Consider the following 22094-nt stretch of genomic DNA (forward strand, 5'->3'; position numbering starts at 1 on the left):
TTTTCATATCCTTGGACAGAGATGAGTTTCCATTTGTTAGTATTTTGCTTCTGCCTGAAGAACTTTCTTTAACATTTCTTATTGTACAGATTTGCTGGTGAGAAATTCTCTCAGCTTTCGTTTTACTAAAAAAAAATTTACCTTCGTATTTGAAGGATATTTCTTCTGGACATAAAATTCTATGCTGACAGTTTTTTCTTTATTTCAATACTTCAAAGGTTTTCTTCCAATATCTTCTAGCTCACATTGTTTCAGATAAGAAGTCTTTGGAAATACTTATTTTTGTTCTCCGTGTATGAGTCATATTTTTCCCTCTGGCTGCTTTTAAGGTTTTCTTTTTCTCACTGGCTTTTGAGCAATTCAATTATGATGTACCTTGGTATGGTTGTCTTTGTGTTCATCCTGCTTAGGGTTTACTGAACTTCCTGTACCTGTGAGTTTACCGTTTCCATCAAGTTTAGAAATGTTTTATCCATTATGACTTTAATATTTCCATTTCCCCTTTTTATTTTCTGGGACTCCATTTATACTATGTTAGATTTCTTAATATTATCCCACATGCCACTAAGGCTCTATTCATTTTTTTTTCAATCTTTTTCTCAGTGCTTTAGTCTGGATAATTTCTGCACCTCTGTCTTCAAGGGCACTGACCTTTTCTTCTGTGCTGTTTAATTTGTTGATATTCCCATCAAGTGGATTTAACATTTTTTTAGACACAAGAATAGAACTTTTTGAGACCAGCTGGAAGTACTCTTTCCTACACAAGTACCAATATGACTTCCTCTACCCTAGGGCTTCTACGCAGAACCACTTTAACAAGTGCTAGCTGAATTACAAGCTAGTGTTAAGCCAATCTTGATCTTGATAGTTCTAGACCTGGCCCAAGTCTTATATTAGAGATAACAGCTGACCCCAGGAATGTGAATTCTCTAGATGCTTATCCTATTTTAGCTTTTCATCAGTTTTGGTTCCTGCTCTATACACACACAACTTTTATTTTATTTTTTTTGAATAAAATGTCACTTTAATTGAAATAGGCTATTGTCTAAAATCTTACATTTTATCAGTTTGCTTAAAATCCTAATGAAATAATAAATAAAAATAGTATTTTCAATCATATAGTTTTAGTATTTAAAAGCCCAAGAGGCAATTACATCAGAAATTTACATATAACACCAATGCTTGCTTGCTTTACTTATTTATTTTAAAATTTTTATTGGAGTATAGCTGCTTTACAATGTTGTATTAGTTTCTACTACAGCATAGTGAATCAGCTGTACATATACATATATTCACTCTTTTTTGGATTTCCTTCCCATTTACGTCACCACACAGCACTGAGTAGAGTTTCCTGTAGGTTCTCACTAGTTATCTTTTGGGATTGACATATATACACTATTGATACTATGTACTGAAGAATTCGGAACTTGAAAAATTGCATTATGTTTAGTCATTTGCATTATATTTAGACAATGTTGAACATTCAGTGGTCTGACTTATTTAAATAGTATCTCACCCTTTCATAGTTTTCTAGATTTGGTTGTTGGAGGACTTCAGTGAAAGACGTATTATCTTGTTAAATAAAACTATGCATATAATCTTTTTTTTTTTTTTTTTTGCGGTACGCGGGCCTCTCACTGTTGTGGCCTCTCCCGTTGTGGAGCACACGCTCCAGACACGCAGGCTCAGTGGCCATGGCTCACGGGCCCAGCCGCTCCACGGCATGTGGGATCTTCCCGGACCAGGGCACGAACCCGTGTCCCCTGCATCGGCAGGTGGACTCTCAACCACTGCGCCACCAGGGAAGCCCTAATCTTGTTAAATAAAATAAAAATGTATAAAATCATCCTATTTCCTTAATTAAATTAATGATACTTGAAAGTTGTTTTAGTGATAAACATATATTAAGCCATCACTTGCTTTAGAGGTGGTGTTTTTTAACTGCTCTACACACTACTTCTTAACACAGAAAAAATTTATAATTTATCATGATAGATATTAATATTTATACAGGTATCTCATACTTTTCAAAAGTTCGCTTTATGCCACTTTGCTATTATTAAAGACTTACATGAGTACCTGTTTACACTAAGTGAACGAAATCCAAGAGGATTTTCAGTTTTATGAAAAAAAGACAAAAAGTGAAAATAGCATTTGGTATTTGTTTTGCAGCAAGCCATTATAGGGGCAGCACACATCCCAAGCAGGGAGAGTGGATCATCAAGCTCCTTCCCTGGGAACTACATTCGGCATCTCATCATCAAGCCACCAGAGCTTTGAACTGTGTCTGTGAGCATCTGTATTTTATCTTGACTTACTCTGGGTATGCATTAGCAAGATCTGTTCTGAGGTAATTGCTTTTGCTTTATACCATTTTGGCTTATGAAAGGTTTCTTACGAATGCTCTACTTTTGGATAGGAGGGGAAACCTGTATTTATATATTTATACATATATACATATCATCTTATCTAAGAATAGCTTTTTATATTTTATTTTTATGTTTTTTAAGATTTATTTATTATTTATTTATTTAATTTATTTTTGGCTGTGTCGGGTCTCAGTTGCAGCAGGCGGGATCTTTGTTGAGGCATGAGGGCTCTTCGTTGTGGCATGCAGGCTTCTCTCTAGTTGTGGTGTGCAGGCTCCTGGGCACGTGGCATGTAGTTGTGGCACATGAGCTTAGTTGCCCTGCCGCCTGTGGGATCTTAGTTCCCTGACCAGGGACCGAACCTACATCTCCTGCGTTGGAAGGCGGATTCTTTACCACCAGACCACCAGGGAAGCCCCAAATAGCTTTTTAAATTGTGACCAAAAATCTTGTTTGTGTGCATAAGGGTTTTATTATGCCCAGAAATAGATGAAATCTGACAACTAAAATAACATTGAAGACAAAACTACAGAACTCCTAAGATGTGGAGTTTTTAACTTTATAAACCATCAAACATGCAAATTCCTCTCAACTTTGTATAGAAGAGCTCTAAAAACAACTGTCTTTATAATAAAGCCAAAAGTCCTCCTCTCTATGACCAGGATAAAACACTGAATTAAGACAGGGTTAATGCATTACAATTTGATCAATACCATCTAGCTCTAATGTCACTCAATTTTGAGGCGGGTCTGTATGAGATGACAGGCAAGAGGCATGAAGAGGCGGGCAATAAGGGCATGAAGCCTGGAACTGTGTCGCCATTTAAGTGAGTGTTGCTAAAAGGTGGAGAGTGATATATGTGGAACCTAGAAAAATGGTACAGATGAACCGGTCTGCAGGGCAGAAACTGAGACAGATGTAGAGAACAAACATATGGACACCAAGGGGAGAAAGCGATGGGGGTGGTGGTGGTGGTGGTGGGATGAATTGGGAGATTGGGATTGACATGTATACACTAATATGTATAAAATGGATGACTAATAAGAACCTGCTGTATAAAAAAATAAATAAAAGAAAAGAAAAAAAAAAGTGTTGCCCAGACACTTAAGCTTCTCCTTGTTCCTCTGAGTCCTGGGTCCAGCTAATATGGGACTTGATAAATGATAAAAAAGTTGTCATCATTTCCTTTTCAGAACCTACATGCTCCTTCTCACCAACATTTAAAATACTTAAGACTTTCCTGTACTTTAGGGGGAAAAGCCCTTGACTACAAAATTCCCTTGAACTCTTTCCTGGCAGGCAAACTTTTTGAAAAAGTTTTCTGTATTTCCTATTCTCATTTTCCATTTTTCAGTATATGCTTCCAACACTGCTTCCACCACTCCAATGAAATTGCTCTTCACAAGTCAACAATGACCTTTTTACCAAATATAATACATGGTCTCATTCCTTATCTATTAATCACATTTGATCCTGTTGACCACACTGTACCGAATTCTTGAATTCCATGAGACCACTCTCTCCTGTTTGTTTTTTTTCTCACTAGCTTCTCCATAAGTTCTTCTCCCTTTGATAATTTCCTCAATATTGGTGATCTTTAACTTGCTTGGACCTCATCTTTTCTCATTTTTTGAACTCTACTAGGGAAGTTCATAAAAAAAAAAAAAAAAAAAGGTGGAAAGAGTGGAGAGGAGAAAGCCCAGGAGAAGGTGACAGAGAGCCAATATGGAGGAGGAGATGAAGTACTCACGTGGGTTAACGTCCAGCCAGGATGCCTGGATGTCTCAGAAGGAAGGAGGTCCCGCATTTGATAGTCCAAACAGAGCCCTCCGGCTCCGGCCACTTGTCCGGGATCATGATGCTGTGACCAGCCTGTCTGCCTCCAATGTCGGGCCGGCCTGGAGGGCTGGGGGCGACCCCATCCAGGGTTCGCATCCATGACACTGCCGCCACCTCCTACTTCTGGGATGACGCCTAGCACCTGGTGGTCCTGAAGACAGCGCAGGACCGGGGCATTTCCCCCAGACAGAGTCTGCAGGCGCAAAGTTCCAGAGGCTCCACCACGGGCGCCCCCCCCCGCCCCGCCAAGCCGAGCGGGGGGGCCTGGGTACACGTGCTGCTTGGTGACGCCGGCACGGAGAAGTGGGTCTTCCTGCTTGTGGACGCGCAGGCCCCGTCCGACGTGCTGGACAGAGACATACTTGACGAGGCCTCCATATCCGCCCTCCACTGGGCCTTCAAAAAGTGACCGTGTCTCCACAGAAGCGGACACAGGCACCGCACGAGCCGAGGTGGGCGGGGCCTCTGCCGGGTGTGCGCGCGCAGCCACGCCTCGCCCAGGCCCCGCGCGCCCCGCACCACAAGTCGGCGCCGCCACCCGCGCGCCTACAACTGAGCTGGGGCCTAAACGCAGGCGGACGCCGCGCCCAAGGTGGGGTCGCTGCTCCAGACGTTCGCGCGCTGCGGCCCGAGGACCACGTGCCTGCCTCTGACTACGAGTTCATTAAGTTCCTTGTCCACCAGCGGCGGCGGCGGCTCTGTGGGCACAGCCGCTAGTTCCCGTCGCTGGGCCTGGGGCCCCTCATCCTGAGATTAGCCAGCGCGTTGAGACTGTCCCGGCGTGAAGGACGGCGCGGCCTTCTCACGGTAAGGACAGGCCTGGGTGCCTCGCGGGTGTCACCGCCTGCGCCGTCCAGAGATTCCTGGGGCCCCTCGCTTCCGCTTCCGGCTACCCTTCCCGTCAGTGCGCTGGGGGCTGGGCTAGGGGCTCGGCTAGGGGCTCAGGGCGCCGGTGGCCCAGGTGGCCCTCTGCTGCCCAGGCGTGCCCGTATATCAGCAGTTTATAAAGCAACGTAACATGCTAACTCGTTTTATCAGCCAAAAAATAAAAAATTTTAGACATTAAATTTTGCATCTCTAGAAGGCCCACTTGGTTCTTCTTAATATTTTCTGTCTCTCCCCAAGACATTCGTGTTTCTCTTTACACACTTGAACATATTTATAATAGCTGTATCAACAGTATTTTCTGATAATTTCATCATCTTTGTCATTTCTGAGTCTGTCTTGATTTACTGATTTTCCCCTTGATTGTTTGTCCCATTTCCCTGCTTCTTTGTCCAGGGATTATTGGTGGGATGATGGAGGGTGTGAATTGATTGGGAGCTGGATTTTTCCTTTTTCATCTTTTAATGAGTTTGAATTTTGTTTTGCCAGGTAGTTAAGTTATTTGTGGATCAGTTTGGTTCTTTTTAGGCTGTTTTAAAGGTTTATTAAGGCAGCCCGAGGGTAGCCATTATTTTAGGGTTAATTTAGCTCCACTTCTAAAGTATGGCTCTTTTGGGGCCCATACTAATGTCCTGGTGTTCAGTGTGTTCTCTTCGGTGTAGCTGGCTGGAATGCAAATGCTCCTACTGCTACGATGAACTCTAGAAATTGTTCAGCTTTATAATCTATGATAATTGTTCTAGGCCTGACTTTGTGGAAATTCACCCTATATATATACATATATATATATATATATGTATATATATACCACTTAATATTCAGCAAAAATTCAAGGGTAGCCCTATTCAGATCTCTGAAGCATTTTCTCTATGTAGCTCTGATTTCTCCGGTACTTTGTCCCATATGTTCTAACCACTTTAGCCTCCCTGGATTCAGATGTCTGTATTTGCAATTCGTTGAGACTGACATGCTCTGCTTGGGTTCCCTTGTCCTGTGTCAAGGTCCAGAAACTGCCTGCAGGAAGAAAGATGGCCAAATTGTCATGCTCACCTTACTTGCTTTTGTTCTTTCAGTGATTACAGTTTTGCACTGCCTACTTTCCAGTAACTAAAAACACTTGTTTCATACATTTTTGTCTAGGTTTATATTTGTTTACAGCGCAAGAAAAAGTGTAGTACTAGATAATTAAATTTGGATGGCAGTGAAAGTCCTCTGAGTCTATTTCTTATTCAGTAAATTATAGGTTCTAACAATATTTGCCTGGCCTATTTCACTAGATGGTTATGAAGATAAACTGAGATAATGTACATGAAATTGCTTTGTACACTGTAAAGTATTATACAAGCCGGAGGTATAATAATAACAATAACAACAACAATAACAATCATGATTAAATAAATCAGGAAGCACTTCAGTAAGACACAGCTCTTGGTGATTAAAGAATTACAAAGAAATACCTCCAGTCTAGGGAGTTACGATATATACATTGAAAGTCCACAACGAAACAAGATGGCAGATAGTACGTGCCATATAATAACATTATAGCTGCTCTTCATTGAATACTTAAGACATGCCAGCTAAGTTCTTTAGAAACATTACTTCATGTAACCCTTGAGAATCTTGAGAGGTAGATATTAGTATCTCTTCTCCACAGATCAGGGATCAAGGTTCAGGAAGGTTAAGTAACTGAGAAAGTTTACATAGAATGTGCTAAAGCTGGAATTTAGACATATAGTTGTATCTTGACTCTCCATTAGGAGGTTAGACCATGAGTTTTATGAATTCGGAAGATAAAAAGAGATGTGTTGGCTTGAAGGCTGCGTGGATGCTTTATACAGGAAGTGGGAGTTTAGATGGATCATCGAAGAAAACTTAAATAAGAGTAAATAGGAATCCAATTTTAGAAGAAAGGGATTATAGAAGCAAAGAAATAAAGATAATGTGTTCCAGAGACAGTAACTAGAGTAATTTTACTAGTTCGTAGGAGTAGGAGCTAAGGTTGCAGCCACACTGAGTAAGATGGTGATAAATTAAGTTTAAGATATTAATCCATTACTTCAATCTTAACATATCTTCACATGTAATGCAAGTGTTGGTTGTTATTCTTGTTACTTAAAAAAATAGTAACCAGTGGCAACATATTTGACTATTAAGTGCTTTCCACAGACATTATTCCATAATCTCATAGTCTTACATAATATCCATTCATTTTTTTAATATCTGTGAGTGTCTGCTCTGTAGTACGTGTTGCACTAGGCATGGAGGATATAAAATTAAATCTGACATTGCTCCTGCTTTCAAGGAATTCACAGTTAATTTTCCAGAGGGAAGGTCTGTCAAGCAGATAGACATTTAGGGGTAGAATTCCGGAGAGAAGTCAAGGCTAAAAATGTAAATTCTGGAGTTGCTGACATGTGCATAGGGAACCTGTGCATCTAGAAAGAAAAACAGTGGTGAGATTTAAGAGAGCAAACAGAGCAGCTGGAAACTTTAAAAAAGTTTCTGAGTCATACACATACACACACACACACGCACACACACACCCCTATTTTAGCTAATCTTGCACTAAGGAGGTAATGAGAAATGTTACTTTGCGGTCACAGAGTAATTATTACAATATGCACATTCCCTTGAATCAGTGGAGTAGGGAAATGTGAATCATTTTCTCAGGACTCTCACTCTTGGGGTAGAAGAAGATAGCTCATTTCCAGAGAGAGCTGAACTGTACTCAGTGTATTTGGGACTCATCTCCATTTCTTCAGGAAAAGATTTTATGGGGAATTAATAGCAATAAAATCTTACCATCCACATATGACATAGCCAGGGATTTCTTTATCCAGCCCTATATTACGATGGAGCAGACTGTGGGAGGGTTCTGAATAAAAGAACTTGGGAGATCCAGGGGCCCTGAAACCTGCTGCAGAACTTGGCCCCTAGCCCGGGATCCTGGAGGTCATTATCATTAAGAGTAGCCAGTGAGGGAGTAATCCCCACTTCCAGCTGGAAATTGGAAGTAGCTCAAGAATATAAGCAGAGTGATTGCACAGTCATATTTATGTTTTAAAAGATCATTCTAGGGCAGTATGCATGAATAAAATTATTTTTGTATAACAGCAATGGTAAATGAAATTTAAAAGAATTATATACCATGACCAACAGGGGTTTGTTCTGTGATGAAAGCCTGGTTCAATATGAAAACTAGTCAGTGTAATCCACCATGTTAACAGCTTAAAGGAGAAAAGTCACATGATCATATTATCAGTCAATGGAGGATAAGTACTTGACAAAATCCAGTACCCATTCATGATAAAAACTATCAGCAAAATAGGGATAGAGGGGAACTTCCTCAATCTAGTAAGGAATGTTCATAAAAAAGCCTATAGCTAACATCAGACAATGCTGAGAAGCTGAATGGGGGACAAGCAAGGATATCCACTCTGACAACTGCTGTTTAACATAGAACTGGAAGCTCTAGCCAGTGCAGTAAGGAAGAAAAGGAATTAAAAGGCGTATGGATTGGAAAGGAAGAAATAAAACTGTCCCTATTTTCAGATTACATGTTGTTCCACATAGAAATCCCAAGGAACGTACAAAATAACTCCTGCAACTATTTAGTGAGTTCAGTATAGATACAAGGTCAACATAAGAAACCTATTGTATTTCTATATACTAGCAATTAACACGTGGAACCTGAAATTAAAAATACAATACTATTTACAATTCCTAAAAAAATAAATAAATTACTTCAATGTAAATCTAACAAGACATGTACAAGATTCATATGCTCAAAACTACCAGACAGTGATGAAAGAAATCAAAGGAAATCTAGATAAATGGAGAGATATTCCATGTTAATGAATTGAAAGACTCAACACAGTAAAGATGTGAATTCTCTCCAAATTGATATACAGATTAAATACAATTCCTATCAAAATTACTGCAAGAATTTTTGTAGATGGTGACAATATTTTTCTAAAATGTTCATGGAAAGGCAAAGGAACTAGAACGTGTAAGGCAACTCTAAAGAGAAAAAATAGGCCTATACCCAACAGGCCCCATAAGAATTAGGGCTTCCAGGCCCCCATCTGCAGGGCAGCCCGAGGCAACAGGTCAGGTGTCTGTTCTGTGCTACTGTTATGGCATCTAGTGAGACCAGTGGTGGTGGCTTTAAAGAAGAACTGAGTTTTCTTGAGCTGTAAGCTCAAGAGAATCAGTTCTGTTTTTCTGTTCATCTTGGTTTTGTGCTTTGAAATCTCCCTGAAATTTTAAATATTTATAACATTCTTTGCATAGAAATTGTGTCTCTCTCTTTGGATGTAGTAATCTGTTTCTGTTTTTTGTTTATTAATTCATTTTGGGTATGTTTTAAACACTTTACCATGAAATAATTTTAGTCTTATAACCAAATTGTAAAAATAGTCCCAAAAGTTTTCACATGCTCTTCTTCTAGTTTCCACAAATGTAACCATAGTACAGTGACCAAAACCAAAACTGTGAAACAGTACACACAATATCTTTGATTAGTTGACAGACCTTATTCAGACTTTATGAGTTGTCACACTAATGTTTTTTCTAAGATCTAGGATCCAAGACAGCATCAACAATTGCGTTTAGTTGTCATGGCTCCAGTCTGGGACAGTTCATCAGTGTCTTTTTGTCTTTCATGACCTTGATACTTTTGAGACCTGTCTCTCAATTTGAGTTTTATCTGATTTTTACTCATGGCTAAATTCAGTTTTGCATGCTTCTCCCTTTTAGGCACTGGGTCTTAGAAGCTTGGGAACAGGAATGTGTATACTATTCAGTCATTATGAACCTGTGTTCTTAGTGAAGGGTACATTCATTTAGAGGAAAAAGAATCTGCTTCTGGCTTCACCTCTGGAGCTATGAAATTACTTCTCAATGCAACTAATACAACACTTATAGTTCACCTCTTGGGTTTTCATAAAATATTTTTTAGGGCACATGAACTTTAAGTGTTATATTGTTTAATGTGCTATTTAAAACAGCTCAATACCTGGGGTGTCAGTTCTAAATCCCTATCATTAGTCATCATTAATTCACAAAGAACACAGCTAAATCATCAGAAACTAATGCTTAGACCAATTATTGGATCCACTGAAATTCCTAAAGACTAGAGTCACCCATAAATAACCACAGAGCATAACAGTTCTTTAGGCAAAATGCACCAGCAACTAATCGTGGGACATGGAGGGACTGACTCTTTAAGAGATTTACAGGCTGGGTATCATTACTAACATCTCCAAAACAGATATGAGAGGGTGACAGCAGTTAAGAAGTTCTTTCAAGCTTTTAATTCAAATGCCACATGAAACCGACAGCTGGGCCAGTAACCAGAAGCCCAGTTCCAGTTTCCCAACTTATTGCCGTGTCACCGTAGTCAAGGAACTTAACCTAACTCATTCACTTATTCATTTTTGGAAAATATGGAGTGTGCTCAACTCTATGCCAGGTGCTGGGTATCTTATGTTGAGTCAAAAGAGACAAAGAATCGCCCCAAAGGGGTCAGGAATTGTGCTCTAGGTGGGGGGAACAGCGTGAATAAGAGCCTTCGGCAGAAGAGAGCAAGAGTTCTGAAAAAAGTCTATTGTAGCTGGATGGCAGAGAAAGAGGCAAGCAGGGTTGAAGCTGGGTGGAGAAGGGCAAGGCCTTGGGGAGCACTGCAGGCATTTTAAGGAGTTTGGTCTCACCTATCTACCTATCTGTCTGTCTATCTATCTATCTAAACTTACACTATTACTGTTAAAAAGATGTTTAAGTGATAAAACTGACAGGACCAGGAAATAAATTGAGTATATGAGATAAGCAAGAGGTACATATGTATGTGTTTGAATTCTTATTTGTGAACAATAGATAGTGCCTCTGTCATATTTAAGTTGAAAGGAAGTGATAAGAAGGGTATTGGCAAAATGAAGTTCTCCTTGGAGCCAAAATGGAATAATAGGGACAAGATTTCCCCTCCTGCCTGGAACAACTAAGAAATTAGAAAAAATATATGAGCGATGGATTTCAAGATGTTGGACATTTAAGCAATGAAGAACAGTTATCCCTGAGAGATGATAAAAAGAAAATAGGAGATAAGCCTTTCAAATGCCCCACCTTGCTGCCTTGAGAGTTTCTAGGCTACAGTGCAGGGAGGAGGAGCCAGCTGGACACCTGAGTTGAGGAGGTGGAGCTTCTAGGGAGTCCAAGGTAGCTAGAGCTCTCAGGTTGCAGTATGAGAACGGAGAGGGCTGTACAGAAAGATAACTCTGGAGATATGCATAAGGGTCCCTTGAGTATTCAGATGAGTGCTGAGGAGCACTCATGGTTACAAACCTTACCTGAGGCCAGAGAATGAACTCCTAAAAGGTGAAAGGGTGGTTAGAGGAAACAGTATCTAGAGCTCATACAATGCCACAAATAGTTCCTGTGTTCAGCCTGACTGGAAAATGGGTCATTCAATAGATTGCTTAGAAGAGTCTTACCTCAGTAGGAGGGAAAATAATTAGCCCCAGACTAAATTACTAAAAAGTAGACTGTGATAAGTTTAAGATGTGTACTATATACTATAAATGCTAAAGTACTGCTAAAATAACAAAACAAAGAGATCTAGCTAAGATGCCAACACAGGAGATAACGTAGAATTATAAAAATGTTCAATTAATTCAAAAGAACACAGAAAAATAGGAGCTATGTAACAAAGAATAGGTAGAAAACAAATAGCAAGATGATGGCTTTAAACCTAATCATATCAGTCATCACATTAACTGTCTGAATACCTCAATCTAAAAATGGAAATTGTCCAATTGTCTGCTGCCTACAAGAAACCCACATTAAATATAATGATACAAATAGATTAAAAATAAAATCATGGAAAAAGGTATACCATACTAACATTAATTAAAAGAAAGCTAGAGTGACAATGTTAATGTCAGAGAAAGTAGATTTCAAAGCAAAGAATAATCAAGAAATAAAAAGTCATTTTCTAATGAAAAAATGTCAATTTATGAAGAGAACATAATAATCCTAAACTTTTATGCCAATAGTAACGCATTTTTAAAATGCAAAAGCAAGGAGAAATAGACAAATCCACATTTTTAGTTGCAGATTTCAATACCCAACTCTCAATATTTGACAGAACAAGAAGAGAGATAATAAGTAAAGATATAGAAAGTGAGAAAGCCACTATCAACCCATTTGACATATTTAACGTTGATAGAAGACCCACTATACAACAGTAGAATAGGCATTCTTTTAAAATGCATGTGGAATCTACCAAGATAGGTAATATTCTGGGCAATAAAACAAGTGTCAATTTTCAAAGGATTCAGGTAATGCAGAGTATGTTATAAAACTTTTAGAAGTTAATATAGGAGAAAATCTTTGAGACCTTGAGTTAGGCAAAGATTTCTTGGATGTGATACTAAAAGCAATTTATAATGGAAAAAAATTATAAAGTAAATTACATCAAAGTTAAAAACTTCTGTTTTTATTTATTTATTTATGGCTGTGTTGGGTGTTCGTTTCTGTGAGAGGGCTTTCTCTAGTTGCGGCAAGTGGGGACCACTCTTTATTGCGGTACGCGGGCCTCTCACTGTTGTGGCCTCTCCCGTTGCGGAGCACAGGCTCCAGACGCGCAGGCTCAGTAGTTGTGGCTCACGGACCTAGTTGCTCCGCGGCATGTGGGATCTTCCCAGACCAGGGCTCGAACCCGTGTCCCCTGCATTGGCAGGCAGATTCTCAACCACTGCGCCACCAGGGAAGCCCAAACTTCTGATTTTTAAAAGAAATTCTTAAGATAATAAAATGGCAAGTCACAGGCTGGAGAAAATGTGAAAATATTTGTATCCTGAATATGTAAAGAGCTCTCAAAACTCAGTCATAAGGAAGCAGACAACTCAATTAAAAATGGGCAAATATTGGAACAGATACTTCAGCAAAGAATATATATGGATAGTAAATAAGCACATGAAAAGATACTCAACATCATTAGTCATTAGGGAAATACAAATTAAACCACAGTGAGATATCATTTAATACCTATTAGAAAGGCTAAAATTTAGAAAGACTTATCATACCAAACGTTGCAGAAAATATGAAGAAACTGAAACTCTCTTATTGCTGGTGGGAATGTAAAATGGTACAATCACTTTGGAAAGTTCTTTGCAGTTTCTTAAGGTAAACATTACTTACCATATTATCCAGCCATTCCACCCTAGGTATGTACTCAGAGGAAACGAAAGCATATGCTCATATAAAGACTTATATGTGAGTCTTAATAGCAGCTTTATTTATAATAGCCGAAACCTAGAAACAACCCAAATGCCCGTCAGCAGATGAATAGATGAATTGTGGTCTCCCTATACAATGGAATACTACTCGGCAATAAGAAGGAATTAATTATTGATACCTGCAACAAGCTGAATCTCAAAATAATTATGCTGGGTGAAAAAAGCCAGACAAAAAGTGTGTATTTTGAAACAGAGGCTGAGAACAGAGGCATGCTTACCTTATAAGATGGAGGATTCTCCGCATGCTACAAGGGTAATCAGATGCTGCGTAGACAAGAGGAAGAATGGCCAATGTCAAGAGTCAGGGATGCCCTTCAGCTTACCCTCAATGTGCTAGTTTCCTTAGCCAATAAAGGAGTATTTAAGATTTCTGTAACAATCAAACGAGCTCATATATATGGAAAGACTTGGCAATTTTCAGTATAATGTCATTTTTTAAAAAACCCAAAACTTTGGAACTAAACCTTTTTGGGGGCCAACTAAAGCCTTTTTTAAAAAGGAATAAGCGAGAGTTAAATGGCTGAGGGAGACGGCTCAGTGAACAAATAGCAGGAGACTCCAGGAGACAGAGGAAGGCCTAGATAACAGGGTGAGGTAAGAAAATCACAGAGGTGAAGCGCCATTTTCATCACATCATATCAAGCACACATGTTATCAACATGAGTTATCACAGTTGATATCAACCTTGGTCACCCAAGTTAGATATAGTCTGTAATTTGTGTTGTTTACTCTGTGCTGTAGCCATTCTGTCTGCCATTTAGTTTTTCATTGTTTTCCAATATTTTGAGAATTTGAAAACATACAGAAAAGTTGAAGTTTTAAGTTTTTACGATAGTTTTTTACATACATCCCCAACCTAGATTCTACTGTTGGTCTTTTACCACACTCACTTTATCACATACTTGTCTGTCTGTTCATTCTGCCATCTATCACATCAATCCACCTTGTTTTTCTGATGCTGTCATTTATTTTAGATTCTGCCAGTTTTGCCCTTTAACATAATAGGGAATAGAATCAGCCTTGTTGCAAAGAAACAAAGGAAGAGAATCATGCTGGATTTTAAAATCCAAGTTTTATAGATGAGGGGGAAGGGGCACATTTAAAAGAATGTGAAGGATAAAAATTAGCCTGCAATTTAAGAACTGGTAGAAGTCCTTTGACATTGTCAAGGGTGTCAGAAATATCACTGCAACCGCAAAGATTGCCAAACATTTGCATGGAAAGAAGCTAAAGGAAACTGGTCCAAAGCATGCATGCCCTTAGGACATTTGAAAAGAATGGAAGAGCAGTTGCCAGTTCTAGATACCCAGGAGCGGACCTGGATTTGCATTCCCATTTCCAGGAACCCATTCCCGGCACTAAACAGGGAATGCTGGGATACCGCATTTTAATTATCCATTCCCCTAATGCAAAGAATGAAGCAGTAATGTCCCTTTATATTTCTCTTTGTCTACAAGTGAGAGAGTTTATCCAGGAGAGTGGTCTTTGTATATGGTTTGCTAGGACTGCTATAAGAAAGTATCACAGACTGGAAGGCTTATACAACAGAAATTTATTTCTCACAGTTTTGGAGGATAGAAGCCAAAATCAAGGTGTTAGCAAGGATGGTTCCTTCTGAGGGTTCTTAGGGAAAATCTGTTCTAGGCCTTTCTCCTTGGCTTGTTGACGGCTGTTTTATCCCTGTGTCTCTTCATATTGTCATTCCTGTCTACCTCTGTGTCCAAATTTTCCTTTTTATAAGGACACCAGTCGTATTGGATTTGGGCCCACCCTAATGACCTCATTTGAACTTGATTGCCTCTATAAAGGTCTTATCTTCAAATAAGGTCACATTCTGAAGTACTGGGATTAGGATTTAAATGCATGAATTTGGTGGGGAGACACAATTCAACCTATAAGTCTGCAAATTTATTTTTTGTATAACCCTTAAAAGAATTTAGAAAAACTATGTGCCCCTCACACAGTTTAACATTGACATTTAAGGATTTAAATCATAGGGTTAAAAAGTTCCAAAGAATAAAATTTCTGGCATTTTGTAAATATTAACACTTTAAAATAAAACGGTTACCTGTTTAAGTGTATCTAAAGGAATCTGAATACCATAACAATTTGACTCAGTAACCATAATTCATTATGAAAAATGCATGCGTAATTTCCTGTGGAAAGTTTCTTTCTTTCCATTTTCTCCTTTCTATTCCAATTCTCCCACAGAACTTTATCTTCATGTAATATGTTTTCATGCCAGAAAGTCTCTTTTTGAACCACCCTATCATACTTCTCCTTGACAAAATTGTAGATAGAAACTGAAATTTTAAAATATGTTTTGTTTCCTGAATCATAAGGCTGTGTTTAAACTTTCTTGTAGATTGAGTTGTTGCAATTGTTATTGTTACACAATTGATCAAGATAAAATTCTTTTACAATATTGTAATTCGTTAAACAGAAAAAAAAAATATCATTGAAAATGCTTCTCTTGAAATGGTGCTCCTCTCTCTAATTAGTTCTTGTATCCATTGTTGAGTGGCATATGCTAGAACAGTACAGATTTCTGCACTGATTTTATTTCTGCCCCAACCCCATTTTTACAGCTGAGAATCAGAAAGACTTGGGCCCTTTGCACTAGGTGAAGTGAACTCAACAGGTGGGCCATTAGGATACACAGCGGGATATCAATAATTCCTGAACTAGCTGAAAAATAAAAAAAAATTGTTAACTTTATTACTGATAAAAATATTTCTCTTACCATGTTTTAAAATATATTTTCATCAAACCTGAAACTGCAGATTTATCTAATTTAATTTATAAAACAATATCCTCCCCATGTAAACAAAACCAATACCCTTTTTAAACCTATCATCAAAATAAGACTTATTTTCTGACGGAAATAGTTTAACTTCTTTTTTTTTTTTCCTTTGTGGTACGCGGGCCTCTCACTGCTGTGGCCTCTCCCGTTGCTGAGCACAGGCTCCGGACCTGCAGGCTCAGCGGCCATGGCTCACAGGCCTAGCCTATCCGCGGCATGTGGGATTTTCCTGGACCGGGGCACGAACCCATGTCTCCTGCATCGGCAGGCGGACTCTCAACCACTGGCCCACCAGCGAAGCCCCTAGCTTCATTTTTAATTCAAATGTTAATACTGGATTCAAAAATCTCATTAAGTATTCCTTGAATTTAATTTGCGTCTAATATTGAATAAATATTAAATACTACTAAAACTATTAAGAAATAAATTTCAAAATGCATATTGTAAAGAGATTTAAGTGATGCAGATGTAATATAATTAATTTATTTACCTTATAGTAAGTTATACAAACAAGAAAATGTATTGAGATATTATTTCTCATTATTTAATTTATAATAATGTAACGTACTATTTAGCAAAAATCATAAGTTATTTTTGAAGTGAGGTATATGATAAAAAGCATGGTGTTTCTTTAGCAGACGTGTTCATGTGCGTATATTGATTGTTGGTATTCTGCTATGAGGAATAATTAAATTAGAACCAACTATATCATAAATAATGCTATTAATTTCTAGACCTCAGGATAAAACATTTCCTAGTATTTAAAGGAAGAGAAAGCTACCTACTGCTAAAACTCATTGGTCTGGAAGCAAACATATAATTTTATTATTTTTTTGTTACAGGAGTAGAAAGCATTAAGTGTTTTATAAGTAAAATTAGATGAGAAATAACTTCAACTGGAATACATGTTTAATGATATGCTTTTATCATGTGAATTTTAACTGCTTTATTGAAGCGCACGCAGCAGATCAGAAAGAAATTATGAACATGTTTCATATGTGAATTTTATTCAGTTTACTTTGGGCAGTTTGGTAGTTCCAGGAAAACATTTCAAGTACACTTAAAGAAATCAGTCACTAACATATACTCCTTTGGCTAGTCAATGCTGCTTTTCTTTCCAGCTGATGATACATTTTAGACATAAATTTTGAGGATAGCCTAAAGGAATTGCCTACACCTGAAATTGCCTATACCTGAAAAAGTTAGAGTATTAAAAATATCTTACCCATTATTTGTTCTCATGAACTGCCCCTACCCCACCACTGCCAATAGTGTTGCAATTTTTGACATTAGTCTAGGAATAATAGAGGCAAAATAATAGAGGTAAAAAAAAAATAGAAGTTATCACTTCCATGCCTCTCTACCACGTAACAGAGTATCCCATTTTAATTCCAAACTTCACTCTTAACAGAAATGTGTGTTACATAGGAAAGACTGGAAGACAGAAGGCTTTATGGTGCTCTAAGTAATCATTAAAAGAGGCTTTCTTTTGTTTAGTTAACAAAAGGTTTTGGAACTCAGGAGCAATACACTGAAGATTTGGGATGGATGTGGAGAGAAAGGGCTTTTGCGAACATTTGCAGGCTCTTAGGCCAGTTCAGTAAAACTCTCTATATTTGTGAACTCTTTGAATAGCTCTGGTGTGAAGACAACCAAATTCTTGGATATGCACATGCTCAATTTTAACAAATATTGCCAAATTGCCCTGCAAGGTGTTTGGCCAATTTACACTTCCACCACCTGTGTATGGGCATTCCCATCACCCTAGATGCTTGCCAACATTTGATATCATCAGACTGAAATTTTTGCCACCTTAATAGGTGAGAAATGTTATTTCATGGATTTTGCTTTACATTTTCCAAATTATTAATAAGCTTGGGTTTAAATATTTGTTGGCTATTTGAGTTTCTACTGCAGTGAATTGCCTTTTATTTCTTTTCCTCATTTTTTGATATTATTTTTTAAAATTGAAGTTTGAAGTTCTTTATGTATATATATTTTATATGCTACTCCTTTGTTTCATACGTTGCAAATATTGTATCCCAGTATGTCACTGTCTTATAACTTCAGTTACAGAGTCATTGTTATCATCATCATTATCACATCATCATCATCATCATTTTAATGCTATTAATAATACCCATATAGTTAAAATATATTGAGTGCTTACCTTTTGCCGGGCCCGCTTAAGTACTGTATGTGTATTACCTCATTTAATTTTCACAGTAGCCCTATGAAATTGGTGCTTATTATATATCACCATCTTAATAGATACAAAAACCGAGGTATGAAAAGGCCTAAGGAAATTGATCAAGGTTGTTCAGCCAGTAAGTGGCAGAGGCAGGATTAGCACCGAGGCCGACTCATTGCAGAGCACTCATCCTTCACTACTGTACTGTCTCATGTAACTTCACCTCAATACAATACAAATAGTATTGCAGTCTTCAAGTAACTTCATTTTGTTATAGTATAAATATAGTTAAAAGCTATTGTCCACTTCATTTTGAGAGTTGACATGAAGTTCCCACAATGGGTTATATATTATGCTAGACTTGTGGATTAAAAAGAAAAAGAAAAAAGACAGTCCCCACTCTCAGAGAACTTACAGTGTACATGGGAAGATAGACAATTGCAGTACTGTGTGATGAGCATTGTAATAGGGTTCATTCAGCCCAGAGCACTGAGAGAACACATAGCAGGGGTCCCTAACATGCAATCATGTGTGATCATATAAATAACCATGTCATATGAATTATTCATATTGAATCTTCAGTCAATAAAACTGCCTCATCTGTATCACATGTGCCAGCCTTCCTTTATTTTACACATTAGTTTGGACCTGAATGTCCTAATTAATCTTGTTGATCTGCTCGTTGAGATCTTTTTGGACTCTCCTTTGCCCGTGGAAAGTTTTAGCTAGCGTTTCTACCAATTGCCATTTACAGTTGCTTGAACATTATTGACATCCTTATTCAAGTCGTTTAACCCTGAACAATTGTTAAGAGCTCTAGGGTAGATTTCTCAGACGACTCTGGGGGCAACAACCAGGCTGCTGATCAGCATTCTGCAGGTTGTTCATCAGTTTCCCATCTACTTCTAGAACACAGAAAGGTGGGGAGGGGGAGGGGAGCACAGTGCAAGGTGGTGCTCACCTGGTAAGCAACTCAGGCAGCAGTGTCAGTCGCTGCTGCTGCCTTTCTTTTTCCTTTTTCTTTACACCCCCACAAAGCTGCATAATCTCTTCAAGAAATTAATGAAGCTTTAAGTTTTTATTTGAGCTGAAATTTACGAGATTTATACTAAAACTGCTGGCGCCTCAGTGTATTCCTCTTTCAAATGGAATAAGTAATGCTGGACACTAAGTGAAAATTTTTAATTGCTTAGTGTGTTTTGGAGAGAAGGAAGATTAAGGAATGCAGGAGATTACTTTTGCTTTTAAATATTTGTGGTACCATCAGGAAAAAGTGCATCCGGCAGTAAAGCTACTTGTGACTTCACGGCAGGGCAAATGTTGTTTTATCTGGATTTTTCCAATTATGTCATTCCAGATCGGTTATTTTTAAGCACACAACCACAAATATTTATTTCTTGGCTGCTGGTTTTTGGTAGCACCTCAGTTGCTATTTTAGCGATTGTTCTATAAATGGACAATGCTGTGATCTCACAGAGTGCTGAAAAAGGGAGAGAAGAAAGGCAAGAGACAAGCACGATGACATGACTGGAAGGAGAGCAGAGTGTTTGCCGTGAGTGCTGTTAGCGAGCAAAAGTGAACAGGAAAGCAAGCGATGAAGATGCTGCCCCACGGGGATGGGCTCTTTGCCATTTATGGGAGAGTTAGGTTCTTTAGAATTATGAAGAAGTGAGGCTGGGTGACACTGACACCAATGGTAAACAAACAAGGAGCAAGTCCCTTGTTATTCTGTTATGCCCTAATGGAAGAGGCAGACTTGAAGGGAATGGCAAAGCAGAAATGGAGTTTGCAGAGTCAGTGCCAGAATCACAAAGCCAAGTATGGAAGGATGGGTTTGACGTAGAGAGAGAGTAGCTTAATAACTGGCTCACTAGCAAAGTGCACTAGGATGAAATCCTAGCCGTTTATCATTAGTACACTTATAGACATGGTGAGAGTCAGGACAGTAATTAGGCAAGTAGGAGAGGACACATACCTTCCCTAGGAAGGAAAATATTATTAGTTTCCCTGCGAAAATGTTTATTTCTGAAATAGCCTCCATGGGATTACTCACTTTTACTATGAACATTATTTATTAGCTCATACATTTATTTAACATATGTCAAGATGTACCTTCTAGGTTTACGGTGTTGCTTCCTGGGGATTGTCTCCCGAAAAGAGGGCTCATTTTTTTTTGTTTGTTTTTGTTTTAATTTATTTATTTTTGGCTGCGTTGGGTCTTTGTTGCTGCACGCAGGCCTTCTCTAGCTGCGGTGAGAGGGGCCTACTCTTCGTTGTGGTGCGTGGGCTTCTCACTGTGGTGGCCTCTCTCAATTCGGAGAACGGGCTCTAGGTGCGCAGCCTTCAGTAGTTGGGGCGCACGAGCCCAGTTGCCCCATGGCATGTGGGATCTTCCCAGACCAGGGCTCGAACCCGTGTCCCCTGCATCAGCAGGCAGATTCCCAGCCACTGAGCCACCAGGGAAGCCCAGAGGGCTCATTTAAAGTTGAGATTTCCACTGTGGCAGTAGCAAATTTGTCTGAAGCCAAGCAGTTTGTTTTGTTTTGTTTTTTTACCATGGCCCATTCTTTATCATCAGAAGGGGTGTGTGTGTGTGTGTGTGTGTGTGTGTGTGTGTGTGTGTGTGTGTGTGACAGAGAGAGAGAGAGAGAGAGATTGATTTTAAAATATTAAAAAATAGAAACATTACCTAATCCCTGCTACTTAATCCATTTTTGCAATCTCTCAGGAAATTTGAGAGAGGGAAGGAAGTTTGAGTCTCTCTCTTTAGGCACTGATTATATAGGGTGAGATTAATTCTCCCATATGGCGCGTGGAATCCACCTCATTGCTTTGCAGTCATACTTCTGCCTCACTTAAGTCTGTTTGCATCTAGCTAAGCACACAGAATAGGGTGTAGCTTAGAATAGAAGAAAAGGTGGTGGGAAGGTAAAAAGAGAAAGAAATGTGTGGAGGGCAAAGAGGGAGATAGTGGGTAATTTATTTCTAAGCTCATCTTTCAGAATGAGTTCAACCTATTAGGGTCCAGTCATTCATTCAGGCATGTACCGTTTATTAAACATTTACATGCCAAGTGTTGCAGGATACAAAGTCTCTAGACACCAGGCATACAAAGACAAATAAAACATGGCCCTTATCCTCAAAAAGCCTTCTGTCCAGTGGAGAAGTGCATGAGTCAAATAAGCCACAGCACGGTGTGTCAAGAGCTCTGCAGAGGCTTGCACAGGGCACTGAGAAGAAGAGAGAAAGGGTTCAAAATCACGCTAAAAGTCTGGAAGGCTTCCTGGAGGAAATAGTGCTTTTAGCTGGTTGAAAACAAAGGAAATAAAATTTGGGGTAGAGAGACTAGCATCTTTCAAGGCACAGGGGCAGGAAATAGTTCAGTACAACTGGAGCATAGGACAAGAGATAGAACAAGAGACAGGAGGAGGTAGGGCTATCAAAAAGTGAAGGATATGGAATTTCCCCCTATTTGCAAGCTAGTAAGTTAGCTTGGTACAGTCTTGTGGATGCTGGCAGATGACGCAAGGTTACTGGGTCAGAGACAAAGGACTTCATTATTAATGGTATAGCAAGCATATCATGAGCATCAGCATATTTGCATTGGTTTCCCTTCCCCTCAACGTCCCACACGGGTGATGTGATGGACCTAGGTGGTTGCTACATATTCAGTGGGTTTGCATAGCAGCCGAGAAACCCAGAGCCAGGGGCAC

At 38.9% G+C, this 22094-nt stretch overlaps 1 protein-coding gene across 1 annotated transcript in view; it reads right to left on the bottom strand.

Moving 5' to 3' along the window:
* The window catches only part of LOC307192365 (uncharacterized protein), a gene marked incomplete at its 5' end in the record, with an annotated part of 61964 nt that extends 48333 nt beyond the window's left edge, over nt 1–13631 (bottom strand). Inside the window, 2 exons of the mRNA XM_079933200.1 lie at nt 4120–4861; nt 13606–13631. Coding sequence (XP_079789326.1) covers nt 4120–4861; nt 13606–13631 — 768 coding nt within the window. The remainder of the gene's footprint in view (nt 1–4119; nt 4862–13605) is intronic.
* Nucleotides 13632–22094: the final 8463 nt, after the last annotated feature.

The sequence above is a fragment of the Stenella coeruleoalba genome (assembly GCF_951394435.1).
Source record: "Stenella coeruleoalba genome assembly, chromosome: 10".
Lineage (NCBI taxonomy): Eukaryota > Metazoa > Chordata > Mammalia > Artiodactyla > Delphinidae > Stenella > Stenella coeruleoalba.